Source organism: Rhopalosiphum padi, chromosome 1 (genome assembly GCF_020882245.1).
Source record: "Rhopalosiphum padi isolate XX-2018 chromosome 1, ASM2088224v1, whole genome shotgun sequence".
NCBI lineage: Eukaryota > Metazoa > Arthropoda > Insecta > Hemiptera > Aphididae > Rhopalosiphum > Rhopalosiphum padi.
In genome coordinates, this window is record NC_083597.1 from 53,393,746 (window position 1) to 53,420,837 (window position 27,092).

Consider the following 27,092-nt stretch of genomic DNA (forward strand, 5'->3'; position numbering starts at 1 on the left):
TCCTTAGCCACTTTTAGCTACTTTAATCCTAGTAGATTTTCATTAGTAGTATATACTTAACGCAATATACCTAATATTTCAAAAACCAAATATTTTTAGGAGTTTTTCTTTGAAGTGTTTGGCTAAAAATTTTAAATATAATTATCGTTATGAAGATATATTATTGCATAAAAGTCATGAATTATTATTTATAAAAATTATATGTACAGTAATTTGTTATAAAAAAAAAAAATCGTGCAAGTAAAATATCGTTTAGATTTAACTAATAAAGTAAAGATTTTACAACTATAAAAATATACATTTTCAAAAACTATCTAGTTTTGCATTACATACATCAATACATTATAAATTATATGACTTTGGGTTCGTTGATCATTAAGTACGTTTCTAGATCTTTGGCACTGCACAGTGGCGTGTCAACATTGCACACGTCGTGGAACTGAGAGTAGTCGACTTCGTACATCAATTTCGTCTTGCAATATTTGACCAACGGGCGAAACCTGTGACCCCATAAAACTTCTGACGCTAAGTACGATGTCCGTGCCTGCGTAGTCTGTCCCGTCGACTCGGTGGTGCCCTCCAGGATCACGATCACTTCGAATTTCTCGTTCAACAGATCAGCCGCGCTCAGCCCGTACAGAGGACTGTCCTGATCGATTATATGTACGGCTATGGTAGGCCACATTAGAAAAACGCGTTCGTCGTTGTCGTCTATACTTATCTGAAAACAAAATATTCTGTTAATAATAAATTACAAACGAAAACTGTCCATCGATGGCGCCTTAGGCGCAACATGGAAGAATTGCCCCTCTACGGTATTTCTGACAATTTTTATAAGCCAATTTTAATTTTTAATATTAAAAAGTATTTTATATTTTGCAATAATTCAGAATTTTAATTTTCTGTAGTTATACAAAATATTTGTGTTTTAAAAATATACTTATAGTCTTGTCTGCATTATTTTATCAATAACACTGTAGTTAACCGCTCTATATTATATTCTGTGGTTTGTAGTTGCTCGTAACCAATTGATAATATATTATTTATATATATGTATGGTTAATGATATTTGTGTTTCCACACTTTCAAATACATTTAAAACTGAAATAAATACTGTAACTATTGACAAATCCAATATTTTTGATATCGGTGATGTTGAAAATGGGTCAAAACGTTAATAAGTTATAAGATATAACTCGTATATTCGTAAAATATAAATTTTAACGTAGGTAATCTATTTACAAAAATTCTCTTGTAACTTAAAGGATTTTTCTAAAATACTAATTAGTTCTTAAAAAGAGCGTTTTATTGTAGTTTTTATAGATACGTATAGGTACTTATTAAACTATACTATATACTTGAAAAATACGAACAATTATCTACGAATATCTACAATTAATTGTAGGTGTTATAATAATAATTATTCATATTTATTTTTACTATTTTATAACTAAACGTTTAATACATAATAACATTTAATTAGTGAACCATTAAAATATTAAATTAATTACTATTTGTCTTGCAACTTATCACTAATTTTAAATAGTGTGTGTTAATAAAAAAATAACAAAAATTAATAATTTCCCGTCTAAATGTCAGAAAAAAGGGAAATCACGTAGGTATTGCGTTCCTAGTTGTCATTATTTTAAATTTTATCACCTACTTTATACGTGATTAATACTTATACAGTTATACATATTGATGTAACATATGTAATAATTTTAACATAAATAGGTAATATTGAAAAATTTAAATGAAGAATTTGTATAATAAAAGAAAAGTATAGAAAAGTCTATTGCAACAAATACCATAAAATTAACTTAGCAATTATTAGCTACATAGCAAAAGAAACTCTTCAATGTATCCATAAGATAACATTTTTAGCATTCTCATATGAAATTTTCACTATTATATTAAAACAAAATTAAGTTTTATGGGTATGTTCACATTCAAAGACGCATGTTCAAAACAAAACCGCCCTATTCAGATTTTTTCATGATAATTTACCTACTTGTAAACGGTTTATTTTTATTTTCTCACTTTTAAATATGTCACATGTGGTGATAACGTCTCTCCTTCCGGTGTCACTCGAGATCGTATTAATCTGGTCTGGATCGTGGTCCCGATCAGATGTGACTTTTCTCTCATGTCACCAACGCGGAACATGAAACACAGCTGCCCGTCTCTTCGGCATATCACCGCGTTTTTGCTGAACATAATCGTTTGGCTGCGTTGTTTTGGTCGTGACATCTTTGAGAACACGATGCCCACCATGAACGCCTGCAAATATACCATTAAAATATCGATTTGTTTTTTCGTCGGCAGAATAATATAATATGATACTTAAAATATTTTATGAGTATGCTTAAAGACTTATTCGAAACACCTTCTCCTCAGTGCTTATAATTTTACCATATAATTACATAAAATCGAATAAACCCAATAATTATTATACTATATTTGATTATAAGGTCAACCATCTTAGGTGTAAATTAAAAACACATTTAAAATTTTGAATGTGTTATATTTTTGTATTATAGTATATCCAATGGTAGTCATTAATTATTTAAAAAGTTAATTTTGTTTAAACTTTATAATTTAAATAGTAGTTGATTTTTTAATGAAATTAACTATAGCTTAATGACCTATTGTAGTGACTTAAATTTTCCCAATTAATTTTAGAAATATTTTATTAATTTGAAATATTATTTCTTGATCCAATAATTTAGTAGATATTTACATGCCTATTAAGTGAGTTGAACGATTAATAAATAAGAAGTTGTTTAAAAAAAAAATTGTAAGATGCACAAACATTATATGTGTTACCTAAGCAGTAATTAAAAAATTTAAATAATTATTTGAGATTGTTCTATATTATCTATAAATGTTTAAAGTCAATCAAAATAACTTAAAAATGTATTACCTATTTAATAATAACCTAAATAGAACCTCTTGGTTCTTAATTATAGTATTAAAACCAATAAGTTCTATCTGCATAGTAAAATAAATATAATTAGTGATAGCAAAAAAATGTTATCTCATATTAATTGTGTCAACCATACAATAATAATAATATGATAGTACAATATATGTAAATTTATCGACAAAATAAAAATTATACATATAATAATGCCATCATGTTATTACTTTGATTAGAACATTACATAGCATGTTCTTTTATTTTCTAGAATTTTTTTTCTCAAAAAATATACAGTTTATTCAGAAAAAAATTATTCACAATTAAAATGGTTTTTTCTGTAGAAATTTCACTAATTTTTAATTAAAATTATTAAATTAAAACCAAAATCATAATGGTTTAATACGCTGAACGAATCGTTTAGCTAACGTACTTGGATCATTAAACCGGCGATGCTCTGGAAGCAGAAAAATACTATGGCTTCGTGACATTCTTCTGTGACCATTCGGTAACCGAACCCCGTGGTGTGCTGCGTCTCCACGCTGAACAAGAAGCTGGCCATGAACGTTTTCATGTTGATCACGCATGGCGACCATAACGGGTTGTCGATGTTTTCGGGCGACAGATCACCGTGCGTGAAGGCGATCAAGTACCAGATGATGCCGAAAGCGAGCCAACTTAGAAGAAAACTCATGACAAACACGCACAGAGTCCATCGCCATCGCGCGTCCACCAGCGTGGTGAACAGGTCCTGCATGTAACGCCGACGAAGTTTTGACACGTTTGCCAGGACGATGTTACACTCGCCATTCTTGTACAGCGCTCTTCGTTTGGCCTTCCGGTAGATCGACGGCGACGTTAAATGCGACTTTCTCGTACTAAAACAATGTCAGAATTTCAGACGATTTAAAATAATTACAATTTAACCGGCAAGTAAAAAACGTTATCATTATAATCATTGATATTAAACTTATTAATACTGTAATTCTATCTTCATTTAACATAATATATACGTCATTAGGCCAATAAAACGGAAGGATAAACAGTAGTTCTCAATCGCACAGAAACCTCTGAGCGACAAAGAAACTGACATTAAAACCTGAGTGATGAAAGAAAGTAGAATGATTTTGTGGTTAACAACGGTATCAGTTGTGTTGCTTTACAGATTTTCATACAATTACGTGTTCATAAGTTTAATATCGCTACTTATGATTCAGTGAAACTTCCATTTAACGAATTTTTCTATGCGAAGAAATGAGAACAAAATCAATTTAGGAACAAATTTATTTTATTTTATTTAACAAATTTCTTCATGGTATATATATATTTTTTTTGCCCACGTGGTTTCGTAATAATGGAAGTTTCACTGTATTGTCCACATTATAGAATATCGATCATACTCATCGAGATTATCGCAGTTAAAACAGTTATTTGTCCCGAAAATAATATCACACATAACTCGCACGTGCTACTTATTTCGTTAAGAATACTGTGACTACAACACACTATTCATCATACGTGTCTATGTGAAACTAACAGTGTTTTTAATATTATAATAGGATAGATTAATGTCTGTGGTCTTAACGAAATAATATGAGATATATTGCTATGATGCCATTGGTTAATAAATTAATAATAATAGCGCAGATAGCTTACATTAAAATATTATATATATATATATAATATATTAATATTTTTAAATATCACCGTTTAATTATTGTTTAACAATTATATCAAACTGAATAAAACCTATAAGTTTGTTGGTTTTAAATGTGGTAAGATAAATTATGCCGAGAAAATAAACATTTATGGTACACAGTTATTATTAAGTATAATTTAATAAAAAAAACCCACAAAATTTAAAGATTATCAATTATTTATTTGCTGGAACTACGTCCTGCTAGTGCTGTAGTATAAAAATATATAAAGGTTCATATTTTAAGTTAAATTAAAAATATAATATTTGATTTTATATAATGATTTTTAAATTAAAAACTTTAATGAATTATATAACTTAACTACATTTATCAGTTTCATAATAAGTGCTCCTAAGTATAAAACTTTCATGAAAAAAATTCAATTAATTTTAAATGATATAATATTACATTTTTTTGTTTTGAGTTAAAGACTTATCATATTACAACTATACACTTTACTTTACGTGGAGTTAAAGTACAAAATAGTACAAAATCAAGGTATTTATAGAGCATTGAATTAGGTTTTATGATTTACACTTATAACATAAGAATAGTATTAGCTATGCAGATAAAGTATAGTATTAATGTACCGTTAGAATCAATCTGGTTTGTTTAACCGGTTAAAAAATGATAAGCGATTGAACAGCGTAATAGTGATTTATTTGCTCAGAATCTGCGTTCATACTTTTTAATGATTTCATATTTTATAATTTTTTTAATTTTTTGTCAATTTGATTTACACGTGTATAATATTTTACGTAACTAAACCGATTGCCACATTGTTATTATTATTTTAATTACTTTAATTATAGTTATTAGATACAATAATAACTTTGAACTGTGTTTAAGGATGATTATCTTATTATTTTTCTCTTGTGATTTTTGCGATGACGAACACTGTACCAGATAATACAAATTATATTGTTATACTAATGCCAATAGTGAACCTATTGATATGTTTTAAAAAAAAAAAGCATATTAAAAAAAACAAATTAGGTATTGAAAACATAGCTTCTTTTTCGGTACATCAAACAAGCTAAAATGTTAGCAAAGAATTTAAAAGTAATATTAGTTTTTAATACTATTATTTCACGGAATTAATTAAAACCTTTTTATTTTATAAGACACGATTTATAAAAATAAGTTTGTATGATACTATTTTAATGTAATGACATATTTCGAAGAATTCTCCTTATAGAGATATTTTTATAAAATCAATTAAATTATTACGTGTATTAAAGTTTTAAGTTCAAACTTTTAACTTATAAAATATACCAATTATTAACCACTCATTACATTCAAAGTATCAAAAAAATTCAAGAAATTGTAATTTAATTTAAATATTTTATTATTTATATTAATTCATACATAATAAGTCAAATACTGCATATAAGATACTCATGAGTCGAAATATTTTTTCTTGGATCTATTTTAATTATTGTGGAAATTATTTTAGATGTATCGTCATTTAAAACTACTTATTTCGTCATTATTAAACATTTAAACATTTATCATAATTATGTGTTTGTAATGTATGTAATTTGTAATTTGTATATACAATTTGTAATTGAAACGATTATACTCTAAAAACATTTTTAATAGATTTTGCATAACTATTAAATCTCCGGTCTGCATGTTTATTAGAGATAACTTATACGACTAATTAATAATTATGTCATTATTAGTGCCATAGAATAGTAATAAATAAATAAACGAATAACGAAATAATAATAATAATTGATGTACGATAGGTACAAATATAAGTGCATAAGTGCTTACAAAGACTACACATCTACTTATCAGACGATACAGCTGATTTTATCGCATTTAAAATAATCGTTGCACTTCAATATTTTAATTCGCCATGTTTGGTAATTTAAAATGATCTCGATCATTTTAAACTGAAATTCTCGTGATAATAATTGTCAACTCGAAATATCGGTGAAATTAAATACTGGATATTTATTATAGTTAGTATTCGTACAATTATAAGGAAATAAAACCTAGTGTTAACATTGTAATTTATTTAATTACTGGTATCACGATCACGACATTAATATAAATTCGTTATTTTTTATTCTTTACAGCAAATTGTTGGAATTTGACATTTAATATTTTAATTCCCTATGCTTATAGTTTGAATATAATGATATTAATAAGTCTGGAGCATAGAAGAGATTTAGTTACAGTTCGTCCACACACTGAATATTTTTACTTTAATGATATTATTATATTATCTCACATGTTTTGCTGTTTTAAATTATTATACTTTTATTATAGTTATTTTAACCGCGGCGTTTCTATAATTCACATTTATGTATAACATATTGTTGTCGTCATCGATAATATTGTGCACTTTACGACGTGTTAAGTCAGCTTAGAATTTGGAGTTTAAAATGAAAAAAAAAAATCGAGTTACGGACTAGCCTTATGTGGTATATCAATAACAATAATTGTGGCCTCGTACTTGTGCTTAGCTACTGGAATTACGACCGGCTGGTGGCCGTTGGCCTGTACGGGGTATTCGACATTGGCGGCGTCGGCTGGCAGAAGCGCCTCGTCCGACAACGGAGACAGCAACAGCGCGTCCCTCTGGTCGGTGCCGTTGTGACTGCGGCGGTCGTCGTCGCTACCTCCGTATCCGTTATTGGACAAGAGCAACTCGTTCGGCCGCTTGGCCCTGTGTGTCGCCTGCGTCGACGGCGTTGTTGCGGGAGGCGGAAGTTTCGACGACGGCGGCGGTGGCGAAGACGTGCGGTCCAAGTCCATGTTCCGTTCGGGCATATGGGTCGACGTGTACTAGTGTTTAGGTTTACAAAAATTGCGCGAGACGCGCCGACATGAAAGTGCTGCAGTCGATATTAGTTATTAAACGGTATATTATACGACCGCGGTGGTAGTGACGTTACAGCGTTCGTTGTGGATTCCGTCTGAGAAACGAAAAAACGTCCGTGGTTAAAGGATATCAGTAAGAGACATTTTATTGGATTTCGAATAAAACGCACAAACCGTTCAAAATCGTTTGGTGAAAAAAAATGAGTACATATATTTAAATAATCATTTATACGAGAAACCTGCATTAACTGCAGGCTACACAAACTTCGCATTGTTGGGTGCATACACTCTATGCTTAATAATGTATTAATACGTGTGTATTTATGTGTTATTTTTTCTGTTAAAAACAATACATCTGACTATGAAAAGCTAGTCAATGAAGTAAATTGTGAAAATATAATGATTTGATCAACCACGATTTATTTGGTTTAGCTTCGTTTTTTATGTTAACTATTCTGAAATATAATTTAATCGTTATTCTATTCAATTAGTCTCTGTTTGTATAGGTGGAAAGAATCGAATATTTATTTACTTAATGTATTTTAAATTTAATTATAGATAGAGTTATTAAGTTTGTTCGCACATCACTGCTAAAATTGCGTGTAAATTACTACTCAGATGGCTGTAGATTATCTTTCGTACCAATCCGAATCGTATCGATTATATTTATAATTTTCTATATATTATACTTACCTATACCATGTTAACCGTCTATCGTACAACAACAACGTTCATATCCGACTTAATAAAATACGATTATTCGACATTTACTCGTTTCGACGAGTACCGACCTCGTACAAATTATTATGCCCACGCGGGCTTGCTATAGTTACTATATTTTTATTATTCATTTATTTTTGCAGAATCATTATTCAGAGATATAGCCTTTAGAAATCGTAAAATCGTATAATTCAATTACACTTTTATATATTATTATGTGTTGTAATTGAAATCTAAAATTTTTGACACATTCATTTTATTATTGCATTAATTTATAAATGTATTCTATGTTATACTATAACAATGCTCATTTGCAGGCAATTTGATATTTTTGTGCTTAATTAAATATTCGTTAAAAATTAACGTCCGATCGCGTTTAAAATAAAACTCGTGAAATCTAAAAACATGTCTGACTTCAGATTTATTGTCACCGTAATAAAGAATGATTTAGAAAATAATTAAATTAAATTATTAATCTAATGAATTAAGCACAGCACATCGAATTGCATTATATGCACTTCATTATTATATTGTGTAGGTTTACATTTGCAAATAATAACATAAATACATTATAATTCTTTAGTACGTGCCACCTAAATGGCCTCGATCGTTGGGACCGGCAATTAATCGCTGAATACCGGTCTGTAATTATAATTACGGTTTCCTGTACTAGTAAAAACGGTACATTGCCTCCAATGTTTCGTGTCATTGTATTATTGCTACTACATAAGTACATAACTACATAACTATTTAGATATTTATTATTGTTAATTTTACTTTTCAACTTTCCAAAGTTAACTGTTTATAAAAACTATAGTGCAGGCTTAATTTACATTTAAAATGTTAAAATATAAAATTTGTTTAAACATAATATTTTGAATATAATTTCATTGAACAGTTCGGAGATTATAACGACACAGTTATATTTATATATAATAACCGTCTCGTTTAACTGTGTAAATTTAAATGCAACGTAAATATTTGTAAAAATTTAAAGTGTCTGGTTAAATAATAAAATATCTTGTTTAATTGATATGTGTATAATACATCGTTAATTTTTTAACTATTTGAAAATATAATTGTAGCCGTGATGTAAGAATTCAAATAAGTGGTAATTTTTATTGTGTAACAATTTATACTTAAGAACATTTTTTCGTGAAAAAACTTACAATGGTATTTTGTGATCGTTTAACTGCTGTTTTAAGTAGAACTTATCAAACCCTAAAAAATACACGAGATAAAAATGTTTTATTTATTAATTTATTCATTTAATTGACGTCATACAGAATTTGATGAGAAGTAAAATTAATAACGAATAGTAGTAATTACCTATTAGCGAGATAATGTTTAAGCGATTTTAAAGAAATATAAAAAATTAAAAATACGCAATCACAAAAACATTGAATTATTAGAAATCAGTTAATAAGGTGGCTGAAAAACTAAAATAAATTATCAAGCTGGTGGTTTTTGTTAGAATTAAAATAAAACTAACCTGTATAAACGAAGCTGATTTACATATTTAGCATATATATATATTAGTAATTGAATTAAAATAATAACTATTGTTTCTGAACATTAAAAAACACTTTAGTAGAAACATTTAGGTTTCGTGACAGAAGCGATGAAGGCAATATGCTAAGTTACAATAATTTTAAATTAAATGAAAAATTTTTTTTATTTTTTGGAAATGTTTATTAAGTGTTTAGCAGTTGATACATAAAACTAATATTTATTCTACATCACAATGTAGAAGATATTATAGCATAAACAGGCACTCTTACGTTATGTTTAATCCATTTTGTTTGTATGCCACTTTTATTGCGACAATACAGTAGGCACCTACGCATACTTAATGGTTAATAAATTATCTAAAAGATAGTTGGTCTTAAAGTAATTTACCGACGAAATAAAAGTATATTATATGACATATTAATGATTTATATAATAAACATAACGAACAAGTATATTATATATATAGACTTCGAGTTCTGTAATTTTGTCATAATGTATTTAACGTATTGTTAACATATACTTATAACTATATTTATTATTATGTAAATTTAAAACTATCTACGTAAATATATAATTTATATTATAATAATATACCCGATAAAATCAACAATTATAGGTTACAGTTTTATTATTATTTTTAAATCTTACAACAACTGACTGAAATCGATCAATATAACCCACTTGAACCCACTGCAGGTATTCGTATTCCACAAAAGATAGAATGCCGTCTAAGAAAATGTAGGTGCCGCTTTTTGGTTCGGTCAAACAATAACATCATTTTTTACGAATAGTCAACAGCAATTATGAACATGACGCTAGTGATGAACGTTAATTGTATAATATACTTTGACAAGCGTCTGCAGTTGTTTTACATGGTTCGTCTTTATTTTTATACAAAATTTCAAATCGTAATTTTAGACAGCGAATATCGACAGTAATGGCATTCAAACGATATGCAAGTAGCATTATATGAAGAGAAAACGTAGGCACTGATAAATGTGAATTGTAAGTTTCGTACAATATTGCACTACATACAATTTTACATATTATTATTATTTGTACTAAAAATTAACTACGTATTTATGTTAGGGTTTCTCGCGAAATTTGTAAATGTAGATTTAGGCATGTTATCAGAAAGAATAATTTCTATACATTTGAATAGTTAATTGTAGTATACCTACATTTTTACGTAATATTATATACATTTGTACAGTTAACATAAAATTATACGTTTATGGTTTTTAATTAATTCAGCTGTAAAATACTATTTGTAGGTACTAAAATAAGATTTCAAATTGCTCAGAACATAATATATTCTTTTATTTTAAAAAAAATTATTGGTTTTTGTTTATAATTCAAGAAAAAAATCTATAATAGCAGGCAGGTACTTACATTTCAATTCACGTGATTGTTTTTACACGGAAAGACGTTTAAAACTTAAAACACAAGCTCTTTTACACATTTATTTGGACTATTTATTATTATTATTATTATTATCATTCAAACACAGGTAACGTCTTTCTCCTACGAATATAATATTATTTTATATTCACCTATAATGCAAGTAACAGTTAGTCGACCGATAGGTACGCACGGTGTTCGTAGTCGACGCGCGTGCCGACGATGAATGAATCTGTATTACTGAAACAAGTTAGGCTTATTGCACATTGGGACCTTGTATTTGTATATCTGAATAATCACACTGTCATAATATCATAACGACGTCGACGCGTAGTGGTAATCATATGTTATCACGACCTAAGATTGCATTTATTATACATAGACGTTTAAATAAAACATGTGCCGATAATTGTATTTGTCCGTTAATCGATTATTTTTATTCGTTCCTAAATAGAATAGTTATTAATATTTTTATCGAATACATATTTCTGAGAATTCATTCAAAATATTGTTATGTAATATGCAACTGGTATAAAATTGAACCACTGATCCCAAAAATGTGTGTATATCCATAAGGATTTAAAACTAAAATTAATTAAATTAATATTTTTTTCAAAAAAAGAAACATTTATTTATTACTTTTAATATTACAAAATGGGACAAATGGGACACATTTTATTCAAATAAATATGTGAAGTGATCATTAAGATAAGTAAATATTTATAACATTTTATCTAAAGTATGTCTGTGTTTTTTTTAAGCTTATTTTTCTAATAATTAAAATTAGTGTTCAATATCGTGTTATTATATTAAAGTAAAGGTACTAATTTATATGCAGCTATTAATTTATTTTCCTGTTTAGTATACGAAAAAATCTCAAAACATTAAAATGGATTGATTATGGTAATTTACTATGAATAATCATATTACCATACTGTCCATACTCAATTTTTTGATTGAAAAATAATATTTAAAATAAGTATATCTAAAAGTTGGTACTATAAGTAAATTTATTTGAAATATTTTGATGATAATATTATAGTTTTATATTGAATATAAAACCAAAATATAACTGCACTGTCTGCACTTAACATGTAAAAACAAATTTAAGCTTCTATAAAATTGAAATTTATTTTAGAGAATTAGTAAGATTAACTGATATTCTGTTATGAGAAAAAATTAAATTTCGAAGCATATTAATTATCATTGTATAAACGGATCAAAATAGTCTTATTGGGATCTGAAACAGTTTAAAAATAATTTTAACTTTTTTTTTATTATTATTTAATAACATTTAATAAATATAATATGTTCTTGCAAAAAAAAATAAATAAAAAAATAAAAATACTGCAAAATGTTTTAAACATTATTCCATTTTTATTCACAATAACAAAACAAACTAAAAAATAAATGAGTGACCATATAATTATTATTATATTATTGTAAATTAAATTTTGTATCAAAAATATCAATTTTAATAAAAGAAAACTAGGTAATATGTATGTAGAATGTAGATATATACCTATAGTATGTAAAATATTATACATTTTTAACTCAATAAACTAATTTATATTGTTAATTATCACATAGGCACATAGGTACTATAAAACAAATATTGAAATAAGAATAATCAAAAAATTCATTATATAATATATTATTTTTATTAAAAACTGTGAATTTACTTCGACTTAAGTTTTATGCATGCAATTTTGAAGATATAGCAGGTATCATTTCTATACAAATTATGAACTCTAAACACGATACATATTACACTTTTAATAATTTATTAATATTATCTTTTATTTGATACTTAATGTTTGAATTACTTTTGACCTTATGCGCAAGAGGTTACTTTATTGAGAAATCAAATTAATTCTTTCATTATAATGTTTAAGACAACTATAATTTTATTTTTTCGTTGTCAATCATTATAAAAACTTATCGGTAAAATTGTTTTGAGTCCATACAATTATTTAAATTAAGTTTTGTATTAATATTTTTTGCAGAATAATGATGGTGATGATGGTGCTTGAGAATTTTAGTCACCCACAAATACATTATTATTAATCGTGTTATTAATATTTTTAAATTTTTTTTTTTATATTATTATATTATTTATATTTATTTATTAATATAATTATCATATCTATCACAGTTTAACATTATTTATCTTCAGGCTTTTAGTTTTAATGCCAATCGAAAATATGACAGGCTTGTTTAAAAATAAATCAAATATATTAAATTCATGTTTTTAAATATTTATATATTGTAAAGTATTAAAACTTAAGTACCTAAATCTAACACAGTTAATAAAATATTGTCACAGATGAGCAAAAAAAAAAAACACTTATATATATAAAAAATAAGGATTAAATAAATATGGGACCAAACAACTCAAATTGTAAAGTTTTTAATTAAAACATAAATAAAACTGTTTTTTTTCTCTGATATCAAATCATTCGACCGTTTAAATCATTGTTTCTTTATCTTTAATATACCATTTTCTTACACTAATACAAATAAAACTTCGAAATCGACAACATTACTCGGGGATCTGTTAATAAAGGGTGAAAGAAACGATGTCACTTACATTCTATTATAACGGCTTCATTATATATCATTAAAGTTTCTAAGTCACGAGCAAATAAGCCATTGGTTTTATGATAATGTGTTTTTATCCTTTTAGTCTTCAAAAACTTTTTCAAGTTTAAGGAATTCTGTGTGGGTTCTAGTGTGTTCATAATATAATAATCTTATCAATAGATCGGGATTTAGACACGAATATCGGTATATCAAAAAGAGGTAGTTTTTAGAATATATATTAGTTTTCAAGAAACAACTAAAAAAAAAAACAAAAAGAAGAAAATGACGAATTAAATTTACTTTGGAACATCATGCATTTTTAAATTTATTTGAATTTTGTTTATTCAATTAATTGGCGAATAAGAATCATAGGCACTTGTAACTTAAACTTAATATTTTTATTTTTCGTGTGTTTAGTTAGAACCTTCGTGACAACGTATTAATGATATTGATTATTGGTTAAATAGTCTAAACAGTTCAATAACGTAATAACATTGTTTAAACATTTGATATATTTTGCAAAAAAAATTAGCATCACTTACCCAAAAGTCCGTTACTAGGGTTATAAGTTATAACAAAAAATGCTCAACATCATAAAATATGCTCTAAAAATGCACAAAATCACAATATATGCAAAAATATGCAAAATAAATGAAACAGATTTTGATAAGAACTAGCTAGCTTTTGGACCAACCAATAACAATATGCAAATGCATACAAATATCTGCCCTAGTTATAACTTATAACCTATAAGAGATAACATAACTACAATGAATATAATAAGTATTATGTAACCAATTAAGTACACTCATCGCTTCATTTCAGTACAAAATTGGTGTATCTAAAATCAACTATTATTATTATATTATAAAAATACAGTTAATTATTTCATACTTGTAGATAGACACGAGGAAGGCTATACTGGGATAAATAAAACTCTTTAGCTAAAATATTTCGAAGTTCCGTCATAATCGATGTTCAGTGTACGAACTATGAATGTATAATATAACAATAACAAAATCAAAATATGAGTAGTACTCTTACAAAATAATATTTAACGCTAATAATAATATTATGATATGATGCTCTGCTACTAATATTTAATTTTAATTAATTATAGACAGGTAAATATAATATCCACAATGTTTTGTCGCGTGCACCACAAATTTCATTCATGCGGTGTTGAAATTTGTGGCGCACTCTAGTATACTTACTTCTATGTTTATTTTTTTATAATTTAATATTATTCCAGTTACATGATATCCATTCATGTTGTTATTGTATCACTCGTTAAGTGCTTTATCTACGTTGGCACGTTGCTTGATAATTTGATATACGCTTGGTCAGATCTAAAAGGTTATTCGTACATCTTAATAAACTTTATTTTAGTGATAAAAAAATTAAATATATTGAACGTTGCTATACATTTACAATTATTTTCAAAACATTTTTTATTTTAAAAAGAATATTTTATGATACGGCGCATTTATATAGGCAATTTTGGTACGGAATATGATTGAACATAATAAACTACAAAAATTATGTTGATAAATATTTAACTTTAAATCTTAACATTTTTTTGTAATTATTCACAAAACACATGTTTCAATTCTCGCCTGGTCTGTAGAAACTACAATGGATATTTTTTTATGTTTGGAGATATTTATAATAGTATAGATATTGATAATATAAAATATAATCACAAATCTGACAATTTTCGTGAATATTATGCTGGTTTCTGGTAAACGTAAACTTCCAAAAATCGTTGACTATCAAAACGTTTTGAATGATATGAGTATATAAATAATATAAACCCATTGAAGCAACGAAAATAACAAAATAATATATTTTTCAATCTGATGGTAAACGTTAGGTTTTCAAATACCACGAAATTGTGAGCTGCGAATTTTTTCGATTGTTGAAGGTCGTCGATTGAATTTTATCGGGTTCGCATACGAGATAGATAAATCGTTTACCTAATAGATGTGTACGTTAATTGATATAACTGCACTTATATTGTTTATTTTATTCAACTTATCTTTTCATCGAGTCATATAATTTTGATTAGAACATATCCAAATATTTACTAATACTGCGTTATTATTACAAAACTGAAGCTATAAACAGTAATCTTGACATACATATTTTGAACTCTAGTGGATTTTTCATTTAATATGAGTAGTACAGCTATGATGACATACCACTAGATGTCGTATAACGTTCAAATCAGATGTGAGTAAAATTAATGGTAAAAAACTACCCATATTATACTTAAATACATGTATTCGTATATAACACAATATCCTTTACAAGTATAGCTTGGTACCGAAATAATGAATTTAGGTGTTACCGTAGTGTCATCAGGTTTTAAAAATTAATTTGAAAAATGAAAACTGACATTGATATTTTTTACATGAACTCGAGTATTGGTTTATTAGCATGAACTAAAAAGATCTGGAAAAAATGAAAACTAATATAAAACTTTCTTTCGTCTTAGTTGATGGTCGTTAGGATGTTATGGAAGCACGTGGGTTATTATTTTATTAAAATGTTTTATCAGTTTGCTAGTCTTATTGGTTTTGCTGTGATTTAAACAATACATTTTACATTTTTTTTGTATCTCGTATAAGCGTTAAATGTTGTACTAATTACCAAATATTCATATATCAATACATATGAGCTATCTTCAATTATGTACTTATAAAAGGCTATTCAAAATGCTAACATATTAATCGTGGTTGTACCAAAATATAATAGTTAATATCTATTACAATATTTTTAAAATGATTGATGAATGTGACTTATGGTGTATATATTTTTCTAAAATATCATATGTAAGGAATGCTTTTATGTCATAAAAACAGTAAATATTGAAACCCATAATACATATTTTTGGCGTTTAGATTTCGGATCTTTCAGTAAGCTAATTTTTGACAATAAACTATGATTTCCAATTTTATTGTGTATCAGTGTATTATGAGATAATTCTATCATGCTAGGTACTTAAATATGGGTGAAAAGCTTCGGCAGCTACAATAATAATTTGACATTATCGTTGAGAAACTTATATTATATTTTTTGATTTGTCATTTTTAATGAAATGATCCAACAATGGAGTAAGATTTAATATTTTTGTTCTTTGATTCGTGTATAGGAACATTATCTTTTATTTATTAATTGTGTTGTAAAAATATTATATAATTGAGCAATCGTGAAAATATTTTATATTCTGTGAATGATATTATTTTACTTTTAAGCTATTACTTAATACTTTCTGGTTTAGAGTAAACTTCTTCGTTGGAGTTAAAACGTGCAGTGCATTTATGTTGGAAATTAATTTTAAAAGGTCCATATTATGGAGTAAAGTGTTCACAAACATTTGTCAACGATATTCCTTTGATCTTCGGACTATATATTATTTAATACAAACGCCAACACATTTACGAACAATTTCATGGCAATGCCGTGTAATAAGGAATTTATGTAATTTACATTAATAATATATTTATATTAAAATTAATAGTTATTTGATCAAAATATGTATTTATTTTATTTATTTATTAAGTTGGGGTTCTTATTTATTTATCTAAAATTATCCTTTTTATGTTGACTGTAAATTAAATACAAATTTATTTTCATATTTTTTTGAACTTTTCACTAATTTTAGATTTTGAGTGTATTGATTTTACAATGATGTGGGTGTTTTTTCGTGTCTTTTATCACCTCTGGGGCTTTGATTACTTTGATTTTAGATTCCGAGAGTGGTTTCTGATAGAATATTGGATCTAGTTGTTACTTGGTAGAGTATTTTTACTGTTTTTAAGCTATTTATAAACATGAGAATTTTTTTTTATTTTTATTATAATTCTATTTTTAATAATGTCGATAAAATATTATTTACTAGATCAAAATTCTTAAAAACTCATAAGGTTCACACATACATAAAATTAAATATTTTTATAGACATTTTAAATTACATAATTAAACAATGAATAACAATATTCATGATTTCGTTATAAACTTATAAAATATTAATAAAATCACTCGCGGGGATTTAAAACTCTTACGTAAATAACAATTTTAATTTTACTTTCTCAGTGATATTTTAAAAATATTTAGATTAATTTTAAGGTAATATTACCTATAAAACTATTCACATTATTTTGGGTGGTCGGTAATTGGGACATGCACATTTTATCTACCTGTTTCATATAAAATATTTGCTTACCTTTTACAACACGGAGATTGTGCCATAAATGTATAACATAAAAATATGTAACGTTTGTAACTAATTTTTTTTTCCAGTACATAAAACTACAATTATTTTTTTAAATAATATGATACAGATTTTACTAATTCAAATTCATATTTTATCCTTTCTAATTTCTTTGTATATTTTATTACATTTTAATTTTCGTTGAATTGTAATTTTTTCAAATTAAAGTTGGTTTTCTGGCTTTTAATGTTCCTACGCTTCTAATTTTAATACAAACTTCTGATCGAACTCCCAATAAAACTTAAAAATCCTAATAAAATTTAAAATTTAATAGTGGCTCATTTACTGAATACAATAACAAAAATCGTTAAAAATACCAATTCCCGGTTGCCCATTATTTTATGAGCTCCGTGAAGTTGGCCGCCCAATGTGAAAATTTTTTTCCCAAATTTTGTCAATAATTTGTTAGTTATTTGTAAGTATTTGAAAGCACGAATTTGAAATTTGTAAACTTACAAATTGGGTAGGTATGACAATTTGGCACAGTCAAAGTTTAAAAAGCTCGACGAAGCACGGCCAACTTTATTTTGGGGATAAACAAGGAGGGTACGATTTACAAATTTCAAATTCGTGCTTACAAATACTTACAAATTGTGCATGACAATTTGGCATAGTCAATAACTTTGAAATGATGAAACGGCTAAGTTTCGCGAATGTTAGCTGTGATTTAAACTTTTATGGATAATTGAAAACGGCTGAACTTACGAATTTCCAATTTGTGCTTACAAATACTTACAAATAACTTACAAATTATTGACAACATTTGGAAAAAAAATTTTCACATTGGGTGGCTAACTTCACGGAGGATTTTATGGCTTTTATGGCAAGGTGGTAATGACTTAAATGTAACCTACTATAATACTAATAGTAAAATTAAATACTTTAATAGTTGTATCAAAAAACATATCTTGGAATGTAAATAGTGATATAATATATATATATATGCTAACAGATCGTAGTCTTCGTTAAGAATTGTTTTTCGTTAACAATGATGATATAACATTGAATTCAAATTTAAGACATCCATTATAGTAACCCACCCACTCAATATATTCTAATCTATTAGCCATGTGCCCACTTGCCGAACTTTTTAAGGTTGTTGTGAGTGTATCACTACTCACTATGACTTTTGTGTATAATATACTAATACTTATTAAGCGCCATAAAATAGATTTAGTTGAAGCAATATATAATATATATAAGATACTAAAATGAGGTAAAGGAACTTTATTTTTAAGCCTTATAAATACTGATTAGTCATTACTCATTAGTAATGACTCATTACCTAAGACCTCTTACCAGATCATATTTTTACAAATTATTCTGAACTTAAAATACATAAACTATTAAAATATAGTTTATATACTATTATTATATTTTGTTGTATTTTAGAATCTTAGGGAGTCAGTAATTGGAAATGGTTACACAGTTACATCATAATTGCTTTGATCTATACGCTTGCCTGATACATCTAGAATACAATATATTATTATATATGATATATCGGTAAGTATAGAAAATAATCAATAAAACGTTTATATGTTAGATCATTATTGTATCAATACTGTTGATGCACTTGAAACTATTGAGGTTTTACGATTCCGACAAGACAGGTCACTGATTGTTTCTCAACTTTCGTATATTATTTGTATCCGATTTTTATTTCTGTACGCTAAACTCATTATTTTTATAGTTCTTCAGTTGTGCATCATTTTGTGTTACTGCAAACATTTTTATTTATTGTGATACAAACTGCCTTTAACCGACTAGAAATCTTGTAAAAAAAGAGCAATAAACATTATATTATATGATGTCGCACAGTGAGTTTTAAAATGTTTCTTTAAAAATATATTTTTTCAGAATTTTAAGAGTTTATTAAACTTGAAAAGTTTTATGTCATCTTTGATTTGGGAGTAATTATATATTTCAATACATAAAAAAACATTAAAAATAATAAAATGCATTTATGTTATTTTCAACGACAATTTGGATTAATTTGATTTTTAGTATTCACACATTTAAGTGCAGTACATTACATGTTTATTTGACAGATAATTAATTTTTTTTAAATATATACGAGTATAGGTATGGTATGTTGAAAATTTCAGTGACTTAAAAAACTGCTAACATATATTATCTTGAAATCTTATGTCTTTTGTGTATTTTCGTTCTAAAAGATAACGTATAAAACTAAAATCTTATTTAATGTATAAAACAAGTTAAAATAATTATGTAATTTATTAGTCTCCAACTATATTGTGTTGTATAAATACAAAATGTTTTTATATAAATATTTTTTTTTGTCACCCACAATATCACTGGATTGGTCCCACAAATCTTGGTGCCAATCTATCAAATTTAGTGATAACGATAATCGTTTAATATTATATTCTCGTAGTAGGTATTAAACGAATTTTCTAACATACACGAGTTGCATGTTAATTATTATAATTTATAACCCAATGGAATCCGTATTATTAATGCATATCCATCTAAAACTAATTAATCGTATCAATCTACTTAAAAAAATATAATAAAGTATTAAAACCAAACGAAAAGACGTATAGGTAGCTATAGTTTGATGAATATTAATAATTACAAAATATATAGTGGAGCATTTTTTGTATATTTTAAATTATGCACAGAATACGCGGAGACACGCTTTGACCCATTTTATCAAGGTTATATTAATAATTTGTATATCACACCTACGGTGTACATAATATTATTAAGAATGTGAGTATAAATTAATTTTTAAAACTTAGAATTTCGTGGATTATATAGTTAATATTATAATCAAGTAGGAGTTTTGTAAAAATGATGTGTGTGTGTGTGTGTATATATCGTGTTGACTACAAATGACAAACACCAAAATTATAGTTTATTTTATGCGTAAACCAATGCTTAATCTAAAAAAAAATATTAATATATTTTGTAATAAACTTATATTTAATAGATTTACACAGATTTGTAAATGTTTTATTAACACAATGATAAAACATTTTATGTATTATATGTTTTTAATCAATTTTTAAATTTTTTTTGTCATATATAAATATCCAATGTATATCTACGTTGTTCCTCTTCAATAAATGAAAATTTATTACCACTGTTAAAATTTGCCGTGTACACATTCTAAGGAAATCAATTTATGTTTCAGACAAAAACATTATTTATTGTGTAAAGCACTTGATCTCACAATTGCTTAGAAATTAATACATTCATATTCTAAATGCGTATTTGCAGGTTATTCAAAATACACACTTTGGCACACTTTTATTAACTACTTTGGGACTATCTATATGATACAAAATTGTTTTTTATTACTTATTAGATATATATTATTACAAAAACTTTATTGTTAATTTAACCATAATTTTTCTATGTAATGTTTTATTTTGTTTATGTTATATTTTAAGCAATATTATGGTATAACTACTATATGCTGTGACTATAATTTACCTACCTCAATACAAACTCTGCTTATAGAAGTAATTTAATCAAATATTTAACTTTGTAATTTATATCTTTGTAATTGAATTAACGAATAAAATACCGTTACATTTTAAATTTTAAATTTTTACAAATTGTATTATAATATAATTTAAAAACGATATTCGGTAATGTATAATAAAAAGTGTTTTAATAAATAAATATTTTTCTTGGACCATGTACACAGTAAATAGGAGTTTTTTCTCGAGGTATTTCGTTTAATATAATTAGACACAATATGGTATATAGGTACAATTGAAATCACATTCTTAACCTGGAAAGGAACAAAAATATACTAAAATGTTAAAAATGTTTATTTGTTTCACAATTAGTCAAAAAATATATACGAGTATTATAGTTTTTTTTTTTTTTATCTATTTGTTATAACATCTTGTAAAGGCATGTTGTAGTTCTCAGTAAATTACAGGTATATTATTTTAGTTGCTTATGTTTTATTTTAGTCTTACCCTTCATACTTCATAATACTTTTAATTGTATGGTTATTTTTGCATAATTTTTCATCTGGTAGTGTTATATAATACATTAGATATGGATAAAACTAAACTAAGAAAAGAGTATTGTAATAAGTGATCAAATTTAATAATAAGTCTTAGTCAGTACCTAAATATTAGTTAGGCCAAAAACAATTATTTATATTAATATAGGACACTAGGTTAAGCTATGATAATAGGTGTACAATAAATAAAATAAAATGAAAAAGGGTAGTTTAGTGGTGATCGCTCTATGTGGTCGCTACATCATGATTTAATAATGTGCTTATATTCTAAATTGTGTGTGTTTCGTTTTTATATAAGTGTACGTTGAAGTGATCGACATACGCCGTACATACACGACAATGGGTAGCTATATACTATTATTAATGTTATTCCATTCTAAAAATAAATTAAATCCATTTATTAATATATAAATAGAAGCTTTACAACATAAGATTTGAATTGTTTAATAATGATTATCATTTATAATTTATAAATTAGAAATATACCAAATATGCAAAAATATGCAAAATTAAATTTCACTCACTAATTCATTAGGCTCAGATTCGAATTTGTGTCTTTCTTAGCTATTTTTTTAACTTATCTATAGAAATATGCAAATGCCTATAATTCTGGGACCTACTATTATAAATAATTAATTACAGTGTATTAGAGTAAATAAGGACAGTAGAAGTATCTAATCAATATAAATTATAGTTATTTTCAATTTACAAAAATTTTAATTTTACACAACCAAATATATAATTTTTTAAGTTTCAATTTTTAAATATCTAACAAATAAAAACCCTGAATAACTTGTGTTGAAGTTATGGTTATATACATAATAATACATATTAAGTTACAACATAAATTAAATTTCTTTCCCATTATATATTTTTAACCAGCTATTTTCTTTCATACAATGGTCAATAATAATAATAATAAAAAAAAAATGTCATCGATGGATAGTTTTCAATTTAATTTTCACGGGATCATGTTGGTTTTGGATTAATGGATTATTCCGTGGTATTAAGGTCTTGCACAGGTTAGCTTCGCTGAAATCCCGATAACAGTTCCAAAGTTGGTTTAGTGAAAACCCGCGAAAGTTTGTTGTCAGATATCTTCCTCGAAAAACCTCTCACCAACTTAAAATGGTAGTTCGCATGTCAAAACAAATTAAACATTTCACCACCTTAAAATGCATTAAGTCAGATGTCCAATTAATATTTTTAACAAATACACTTAAAGTGGGCCAACGGCATATTATTAATAATATAGTAATATTTTGATTCTAATCTCAAGAAAAAAAATTATGTATACACTTTTTATTATTACCAATAATATTTATAAGCTTACTATAGTACACACAGCATAGGCTGGTTGCGGGTGGATGTGGTGTCGCCTCACTGAAACATTTTCCAGTGTTACATTTTCTCAGAGATATTTATTTAGTACTCATTTATTTATAAATTATATTTAATACTACCTATGAAGTTTTGTGTATTCTATTACAGACTGACTAGTCTTGATTATAATATTTTGTTTAAAATGATAAAGTGATAAGTGATAATCTTTTTATAAAATTTAATATTTAAAATTGTTGGATAATATATTTTAAAATACTCATAGCTCATAGGTTTTTGCTATAAGCCGGGAAAAAACATGCTAGTGTTATCTGATGTAGCACTGGTACTTTTTTTAAAAAACAACGAAATGAGTACCAGAATCTTACAACAAATTTGAAACATTTCAAAAGATTAGTAAAGTAAAAATTTAAAAATGTATAATTTTTATTGGTGCATCTTATGTCAGAGGTAACTTTTTAAGTATGGGTACCGGCTATACTCTCAATATAATAAATTATGTATATGTTATGGATTGTGAAAAAGATTCCCAGTATAAAAATGTGTTATGATTTTTACAATTATAATTTACTGCAATAGATGTGTAATAGCAACATATTGCAATAAATCAACATATTGTGTAAAATGATTGAATTTTAAATAAATCCAGTAAATTAGTCATATTTTAAAATATGGATTTATCATAAATTTAAAAGAAAAAAAAAGTGTTATTATTTTACCCCGATACATTCTAAGCATAGTTAATCAATTTGTATACTGGGGATATTTTTTTCCAACTTCTATAAACAAATATATAAAATAAAGATTAAGCAATGAACCTCAATTTTATATTAACTTGTTTTACATAATGGATTGATAATCAATATCTTTATTAGAGTTTGGTAAAATTTCCATAATGTTATTATAGTAAAATTCGGGTAAAACCAAAACTAATAAAAAAAAACAAATTTGTTTTACCTTTCCATATAGGTACTACATTAAAAGTGTTTTTCAAAATCAATTGTTTGTAATCGTGTGTTTTGTATGCGAGAAATGTATTTTGATTAGATAACTTTTCTAGTAAAATTGAGATAAAACTAAAAAGAGATTAAAAAATAAAATTATTTATGAAAATGATTAAGTTTTGAATTATAAATGTTTATACATATTTAATTCATTTTGTAGTGAATCAGCGATTAAAATGTATTATGAAAATAAAATATTATTTTTTCATTATACTAATGTACATTTTGCTAATATTTGTTCAAGGTAGAAAATTTAATTTTGAGTAGAGATATTTTTTTTACAATTTAAATGATCTTAGAATACTTAGAATGTATGCTGCGGTGTTATCGTCATATATGTGTTTGCTTTTAAACAACTTATAAACTATCATTCTTTAACGGAGCGTTGTTTCTTGCAGTATAACTGTGCAAGTGTCATTTGTTCTCCGGAAGCAATATATCAAACGATTTAAGTGATCTATATGACTATATGTATACAATATTTAAATGAAAATTGTATATTATACAAAATAACAGATTTGACTAAGAGAAAATTATTAATTTTATTTATTTATTTTTTGATTTTTAACTGCTCTGTTTCAAAAAAAAAAAACATTTACCAAAAGATGCTACAAATGTAGTGAACAAGTATCTAATTTTCATACCTATATAATATCGTTAGCATATTTTAAATGATTTAATTTTAAATAAAATACATAAAAAATTACAGTATTTATTATAAAAAGCACATTTTGACGTATTAGTTATTTAATTTTAAATTTTAAATTAATAAAACTATTTGTTTTAATTAATAACTAATATTCATAATCTACTTTTCGTGTAACGACTTGACTAGTTAGATTATCAGGAATTCAAATTAACCATAGCGAAACTGAATGACGAATTATAAATCTATTATTAATTATTAAATATTAGTATTAGAAAATAGAAATTACCAATTAGAATAATAAATAAAATAATGACAAATTTAAAGTTAACTTGATAGCGCGATCATAAAATAAATTTTATTTTATTTATTCTATTGTAATATTGTAATTAGGCTATGTTAAAAGACAGTAATATCGTTGAAATATACGTCTTAGACTTAGATCATAACATTCATTAAATAAACATATATTTAATCGATCACCTTAGTAAGTTAGGTATAGCTAAATATGATTTATAAGTATAATTTATCAACATGAACGAATTTAACGAATGGTTTACCGGACCGGTCAGTACTTATTATTACAACTTGTAAGGTTATTTCCTAGTGGTTAGTCGTCAGTAGATAGTTACGAACGAGTATGACAGAAGTATATCGATTACTATTAATATTATAATAAATATGTAAATAATTCTCTAATTCTATGGTTATCTTTTAAATGGGGTGAATGTACAGAATATTTAACTCCTGGTCTTTACAAACGAAAAATGTTTTAGCCCCTCAAAAAAATACTTAACTTTGATGAACTATATTTCAACAACAGATTATTCAAAAATTAAAATTCTAATTTGAAAATTCATAAAAAAAATAGTTCATACAATTTTGTGATTTTATACATAGGTTGCTAATAAAAAAAAATCATAAGTTGACTGTGATTTAATTCACAAAAATAAAGGTTAATATATATTACAAGAAGTAAAAAAAAATATTAAAATATTATAAAATGTTGATAATCCAGAAACAAACAGTTTGAAAAATGTTAATGCCATACGAGATAATGAGTGTCTTACGTTGAACAGATCACTCTGTAAATAAAATATGATCTACATATTGTATTGCATAAAACCTAAATAGGTTTTCTGCGAGTGGTGTACCTGTAGTGTCGTGAATACGGCGTTGTGCTCTAATAAAAGAAAATAGTGTTCAAAGTAGTATTATTCAACGTTTGTGCTTTTATTTTTTCAATCAAACTTTTGGATGAAATGTCACTTGCATTTGTGTCGTATTATAATGGAGTTTAAAAATAGGAAATTTACGTACACGAATCCGAATGTAGGCACCGTATCTTACAATATGACGTCGTCGTCGGCTATCTCATAATAGGCTGCATGCCTGCACATAATACTTTATAACGACCAGCTGCAGATCGCTGAACAACGACGGGATTGCTCTATATACACAGTAATAATATTATAACCGTACCGTGAATCGCGACGACGAGTGCGAGAAACTGGTGTTATTATAATAACTTTCAATAATGTTATTATATTATGTCAATATACAATATACACGGCGGCGGTATTGCTACATTAAAGTGGATGTCCGCCACTAGTCACGATCCCGTAGAGTTTTCCATTGAAAATACCGACGGCGACTACGGCACGCGTGAAGTATACGCAATGGCGTAGAAACGGTCCGCGCCCGCACCCGTAATCCTACTACCGTATTACCGTAAGATAATATTGCCGGTTAATTGTTAATATTTATCGAACTAAACTGAAAGTTGATATTACTTATCCGGATTAGTGGCGTCGGCGAATTACGTTTTTTCAATTGAACACGCGTTATGCGCCACGTAGTGCACACAACTAATTTTGTTAGGTGCGTATGGCTCGCCCTACTTGAACACTATTACTATAGATATTATAGAAGTTATAGACGAGTTCAAACGCTATAAATATTTATTTTTTACATAAATTAAGTAACGAATTTCGTATTTTAACGATAATTATTATCGCTGCACTTATATGTTTTATTTTGTAATAATATAATGTTATACGCGTTGTAATATTTCTCTCTCTTTTAAATACTGTTTCTTGTAGATAAACATTGCTCATTACTTATAGTTACTGATTCAAAATTGGAGGTACG

The 27,092-nt window shown here is 26.3% G+C and overlaps 1 protein-coding gene across 6 annotated transcripts; it reads right to left on the reverse strand.

Annotated features, from left to right (window-relative positions):
* Positions 1-141: 141 nt before the first annotated feature.
* On the reverse strand, positions 142-26,576 carry LOC132919941 (ATP-sensitive inward rectifier potassium channel 12-like). 6 transcript variants are annotated; one of them, XM_060981908.1, is made up of 5 exons: positions 26,262-26,576; positions 7,082-7,544; positions 3,351-3,795; positions 2,041-2,280; positions 142-721 (listed from the first exon to the last, which is right to left on the reverse strand). In XM_060981908.1, exons 2-5 carry the CDS (start codon positions 7,396-7,398, stop codon positions 350-352), a joined length of 1,374 nt encoding a protein of 457 aa, XP_060837891.1. In that variant the 5' UTR covers positions 7,399-7,544; positions 26,262-26,576; the 3' UTR covers positions 142-349. The 6 variants fall into 6 exon arrangements, with proteins under 6 accessions (XP_060837891.1, XP_060837900.1, XP_060837882.1 ...); XM_060981917.1 differs by lacking the exon at positions 26,262-26,576 and adding an exon at positions 14,208-14,339; XM_060981899.1 differs by lacking the exon at positions 26,262-26,576 and adding an exon at positions 11,235-11,362.
* Positions 26,577-27,092: the final 516 nt, after the last annotated feature.

Coding starts and splice junctions, on each gene's coding strand:
- LOC132919941 (XM_060981908.1), bottom strand. CDS start 7,398: ATGCCCGAACGGAACATGGACTTGGACCGCACGTCTTCGCCACCGCCG. Junction 3,796..7,081: donor ATTCCAGTAGCTAAGCACAA/GTACGAGGCCAC, acceptor ACATTGTTTTAG/TACGAGAAAGTCGCATTTAA. Junction 2,281..3,350: donor TCGCCGGTTTAATGATCCAA/GTACGTTAGCTA, acceptor GTATATTTGCAG/GCGTTCATGGTGGGCATCGT.